The following is a 6,000-nucleotide window of genomic DNA, read 5'->3' as shown; positions in this document are numbered from 1 at the left end:
GAAAAATGTCCCAGAAGAGAACGTTGTAAGAAAACGCTTAGCAGTCGTCATGATGATGAACCTTTGGTAGTATGCGCGTCATAAAAGGAAGAACTCTGGAACAGGCCATTTTTTTGATAAAGTCCTTTTAATGGAAAATGTAAAACCCCTTTCAACTTTAATGTACAAAGCCATATGTAACACTTGCACTTTTAACAAATAAAAGCAAGCCAATGTTTTAAAAAAATACATCATTAAATGTATATATGTATATATTTACATAGCATATTAAGTTTAATATTTAGCTTTAAAAGTTCACATAAATTTTACCAAAATGAGACAATTTTAAATAAATTACAACTTTTGAAAATGTTAAATTGTACAGTCAATAGCTTCAACAAAATATTGAAGTGTCCGTATTTAGTATCTACTTTATATACTTCATATTTTACAAATTTTACAATTATTTGGCAGTAATTTCTGATTATGACATGAATGCTGTGCGATTCAGCAATTTCCCAAATGCAGGCAATAGCTGGTGTTTTGTGTCCTCTTCTCACAGTAACTGTCTCAATGTAGTGAAAAATATCAGTTATTTTAGTAAACTGTACAAGGTCACATTTACACTTGATCAACAATATAGCATAGAATTTTGTGGGGTTTTTTTTTGTCAAAAATAAATACATCATTTTAAATCTGGCATTTTCACAAACATCATATACACTATGATACAAAAACAGCTATGAAGTGCTGTTTTTTAAATTTAGCTTGTTTTCATTACTAACATTGAATCACAGGAACTGTGACTTATGCTATACTGCTGCGGTATCAGTAACAAGTAATTGCTACAAAAGAGAATTTCTTGGCACTGATGGTTTTATGAAGCTTAAGTCAATGTGCATACATATCATCATTCGAGAGTAATTACAGTTCAATGGCCTAAAAATATCAAACTGGACCACACCTAATTTTCTTCCAGATCTTCTACTTCATCTTCATGTATCTTCAAAGCTCTCACCATTTCCTTAACTGCATGATACAATATATTTTTAACCTGAAAGAGATGTTGATATTTCTAATCACTTAAGCTGGAGATAAATTAACAAATAAAAACTACTATATTAAAATTTTTTTTCTTAACAAGGGAAAGATGAATTCAAAATAAAACAAATGTCAAAGTTAGAAAAATGTTAAACAAAGTTAAAATAAGGGCCACTGAAAATCATATAATTAAATGCATACTGTACTGTTGTTAAGCTGTGGTTGTTATCCTAATGTGACAAACTGGGCAATAATTGCCTAAGCTGTTATGCGTGTATCCTATTCCCGAATATAAAAGGCACACAGAACAGGAGCCAGTTAGAAAATTCATCTCCTACCTGTAGTTTATCATCATAATTGATTTCCTCCTTCAAAAGTCTCAGTTCCTGTGTTAAATGAAATGACTGTACAAGATGTTCTGGAGACACAAAGTCTTCAGTTACCTGAATACAGCTGTGAAAATTCTGTACCTATCCCCAAAACAAAACAGTAAAACATAAATCTTAGGAGGCAGCAGTACCAGAGAACTTATTTTCTCCTGAACATCAAATGCATTTCAAAGCAGAACACCATACTTTTATGAGAGTTCTATCACTGAAAAGCTTTCATGTGGAGGGACTGTGTAAATGGAATATTTTTAAATGATGAAAAGAACTTTTCCAGGAATCCTTCAGACAGGCCAATAATCAGATTCTAAATTACCAATTTTGTCATGGTAGATTTTGTGGTGTTACCAAAAAAAAAAAAAAAAAAAAAAGTGCAGCTGACAGGATCTGTTTTCCTGTTCGGTGCAAACAATCTGATGTTTGTTGTGGTTCCTTTGGTTTCAGCATTTGTCATTTCACTGTTAATTTTTACAATAAGAGAGTAGGTTAAAAGCAAGAGAAATGAAATTTAGTTTGTGAAAAAAATGAGAAGAAACCCAGTTCCAGACAGTTTTCAGACAGATCTATTGCTCATGACAGTTTTCGAATTATCCTAGGATTTTATTTGTGCCTTTCAAATTAAACAACTGAAGATACCTTCAGTCTCTAGTGGCAATATTACTGTAACTGATGCCTCCCCTGACTAAATGGTTTTCACAAGAAGCCAATTTTATGTTATTTATACACCATGTACAAACTGACTTGGTATTTCACTATTTCTTGGAATTGTTTTTTATTAATGCTTAGTATAAAGACAGAGAAAGGACCAAGCTGATCTAGTCTAGATTTTTGTGATATTCTAGGTCTTGCAGTGATAGTGACAGATATCATAAAATTCCTGGGAAAGGAGAAATAACTGAAAACTAAACGTTAAAATTAATTCTAATTTTTAAAGGTGAAAAGAAGTTTAATTGGGAGGTGTGAGAAGAGAGAAGAGTAAATGGGGAAGAGAGGACTGTGAAAAAAATCTGATGACGGAGTGCTGGATGCCAAAGGTGCTGGAATCCCCTTTGGGCATTATGTCCACCTGAACAGCTGCTCACGTCTGCAGAGCTCCTGAAGCTCAGCACTGTGCCTCTACTGTAGCTTGGTCGCACATATAAACATTCTCTTCCTTTAATCATTAGGTTGTTGGCTCTTCCGTAGGATGAGCACAGTGATGCCTCACAATCTCAGCACTGCTACACAGACTCACTGGATCTTCACTATGTGTCTAGAACAGATGCTCTATTTCACAGAACAGGAAATGATGGAGAAGTTCGGTGCCTGTTCCAGAGAAATCAGCCGACAAATGGCAAGCCAACAGGAAGCCAGCTCCTGGGACATCTTGTCTGACAGATGCTTTATAGGCCTGTATTAACTCAGTCCAGCATGCTCAGTCCTATGTTAACTCAGTTCGGCATACACTCTCCAAATGTCCTTTTACTTTTCTGAACATGCCGTGGGGATTAAGCCTTCAAAACTTCTGCCATGTACCTTTTAGCATGTCTGCATCTACTTATAATTTTTCTCTTCATTAATATTTGAATTTTATTCATACGTCATCTTCCTCATTTTCTTTACCAGACTCCTTTAGCTCTCTGAGTACATTTATGACAGATGACTTAATATCTGTGTCTAGTAAGCCCAATGTGTGGGCTTCCTTGAGGAGGGACAATCTATGCCAACTGTTTTCCCCGTTATTAGGCCCTACTTTATGGTTTCTGTTTATGCCTTGTAACTTTTTGCTGAAAACTGGACACCTAAACATTATAATGTGGTTCCCGGAAATAAGATTCTCCCTGTGCCTTAGGGTTTGCTGCTGACTGCTGAAGGCTGGAGTCATCTAGTTCTTTTGTGACTTTTCAACACAATTTTTGTTAAGACTGTGTTCTTTGTTGGGTGTGATCACTGTTCCATTATCTATAGTCAGGCAATGCCCTGCCAGAGATTATCTTAAACATCCAAATCAGCTGTCCTTTTCTTCACTAAGCAGTCCCCTGGTTGATATAAATTTGGCTTAAATTCCAGAGTTCTGAAAAAGTTGAATCTGTTAGTTCTACCAGTTTATGATTGTGTTAAAATCACTTTTAGGACCATGACTTTTATTATTGCTTATAAATACTATCATGTTTTCGGGGCTCCTGGGTGGCTCGGTCGGGTAAGCATCTGACTTCGGCTGAGGTCATGATCTCACAGTTCATAAGATTGAGCCCCACAACTGTTGACAGCAAAGAGCCTGCTTGGGATTCTCTGTTCCTCTCTCTGTGCCCCTACTCCACTCTCTCGCTCTCTCTCTCTCTAACTAAACTTAAAAAACACCATTATGTTTTCTAATGACCTTAACCTGATATATTTTACATAAAGGCTCAGAGGTTAGTGTGAAGAGTCAAGAACACATTTTACCTCCTCATTCCACTTATCTCCCCTTTGGGTCCATCTTTGAGTCACTTACATTTCAACTTCTTGACAAACTGTCTTATTCATACTTGCCTTCAGGACCAACTATAATCATAGATAGGTAATGTTAAGAAAATGTAACTAACTCTTTGTTTCCACAGATTATCTTGCCAATGTGACTATACACAAGTGACTTGTAAGAGCTTAAGAGTGAAAGATTTTGCCAAAGTCCTTTCAGCATTATGAATGCAGTGAATTCACAACTAGCAATATTAGAAACTCACTACAAATGACTAAACACAAGATAAATAGTTAAGGACAAATTTATCATTGAAGATTTTGTGGCTTTTTAAAAAAATAACGTTTGAGACAGAAAAAGAGGGTACATGTATGAGTGGTGGAGGAGCAGAGAGAGGGAGAAAGAGAAGGGAGAGAGAATCCCAAGCAGGCTCTATGCTGTCAGCCCAGAGCCCAACACAGGGCTTGATCTCACAAATTGTGAGATCATGACCTGAGCCAAAACCAAGAGTCAGACGCTTAACTGACTTGAGCCACTGAGCACCCCTGTGGCTTTAAAAAAGAAGAAAAAAAGTTTCTTTTTAAAATAGAGGCCACTATGAACATCAGGGTACTAGAGCTAAGCCCAAGTACATCCTGGGGGCAAAGGCCCACCTGCTCCATCTAATGATCTACCTGGCTTTTACAGATTTGGTCATGTTTGCCCACTGAAGATAAGCCTGCAATTATAGAGTACTTTTTAATACACAGGGAAAGTTGTGGCAATGATATTTTCCCTCAGCTTGGCTTCTCAAAGTGCTCACTGATGACAAACCAAAGAATACAATGTATCAAATTATCAAAGCCATTTTCTGATAGATGCCCTGGATTTGCAAGGGCTTCTTATCTGCATGGTTTTCAAAGCATGGTCCTCAGAGTAACATCAGCATCACCTGGGAACTTGTTAGAAATGCAAAATCTCAGGTCCCTCTTGGACCCACTGAATCAGAAATTCTAGGGATGGGATCCAGCAGTGTTTTATTAAGCCCTCTAGGAAATTCTGATGTATGTTAAAGCACAAGATGCACTAATTTAGAGTCTGGGTTTATTTTAAGGGCTATACCTGTAGTCTCTTGGAAATGAAGTCATCACTGAAAAGTTTTCATGACCACTAAGGACTAAATTAGTTGTAAATGGTAATATATCTCAAATCCAAGTTAGTATTGTGAACAGAGAGTTCTTATTTCCTTTTAATTTTCTCTCAAAACCACGTTATCATCACTTGTGAGTCATGGACAACACCCTTTCAACAGAGTACAAATAACCATGCTGTCATTATCACACCACATAAGGAAAAGAAGACAGAAATTATTGTGCTTATAGCTGGCAATTCTATGCCACAATCTGCCGGGGGGCGGGCATCCTGAACATTCCACGAGCCTAGCAGCAGAGCTTAGACTAGCATCTGCCAGTCTTGGCTACCCACCCTGCCTCAGCGTACTGGGGTGGAATGTCTCTTATACTCTAGAAATCTACAGTGAAATTTGCTCTCTAGAATCCAAGTGATATTTCTACCCAGCTCAAAAGAAAGCATGTTTTTCTATGTACTTATATGTATAGTCATAATTGGAAGTTAGATTCTAACCCAAGTAAACTTTCTGAAGTAGCCAGAGAAGACACATATAGGATGAGTCCAAAATTTACATGTCTGTCAAAGGGCATAATATATATAAATTGTGGAAAATCATAACTTTGTTTTCATCTGTACCTGTGTGAAAACATGTTGTATATGAGAACATATTTTCAAGCTGTCAGGACTTAAAAATATTCAAATGCATTATTCTAAACATGGGAGAGAGCTATGGAAAACAAAGTTCTGTCCTCATGAACCTTCTATTCCAGTAGGGATTAAAAGACAATAAACAAAGTAATTATGAATAATATTAGGTGATGATTAAATGGAGGAAAATAGAGCAGGGGAGATGACAGGGAATTGGGAGACACAATTTGCAGTTTAAAACTAGGGCATCAGGGGAAACCTCAGAGGAAGGTGACATTTGAGCAAATAAAGCCTTTAAAGAAATGTTAAGAAGGAAGTCTTACAACAGATATCCAAAAAAAGAATTCCAGGCCAAAGGATTAGCAAGTACAAAGGCCCTCGGGTACGAACATGCATGGT

The 6,000-nt window shown here is 36.8% G+C and overlaps 1 protein-coding gene across 5 annotated transcripts in view; it reads right to left on the bottom strand.

Moving 5' to 3' along the window:
* Positions 1-314: 314 nt before the first annotated feature.
* The window catches only part of JMJD1C (jumonji domain containing 1C), a 317,069-nt gene continuing 311,383 nt past the window's right edge, over positions 315-6,000 (bottom strand). For all 5 annotated transcript variants that reach the window (XM_039217454.1, XM_039217455.1, XM_039217453.1 and 2 more), the window contains 2 exons: positions 1,359-1,490; positions 315-1,033 (listed from right to left, as the gene is read on the bottom strand). In XM_039217454.1, the coding sequence (XP_039073385.1) occupies positions 944-1,033; positions 1,359-1,490 (222 nt within the window). In that variant the 3' untranslated portion in view covers positions 315-943. The remainder of the gene's footprint in view (positions 1,034-1,358; positions 1,491-6,000) is intronic.

This window comes from Hyaena hyaena, unplaced genomic scaffold (assembly GCF_003009895.1).
Source record: "Hyaena hyaena isolate Hyena2069 unplaced genomic scaffold, ASM300989v1 scaffold_695, whole genome shotgun sequence".
NCBI classification, from domain to species: Eukaryota; Metazoa; Chordata; class Mammalia; order Carnivora; family Hyaenidae; genus Hyaena; species Hyaena hyaena.
Note: the sequence above shows the minus strand (reverse complement) of the source record. Positions and strands in the feature narration are given on the sequence as shown.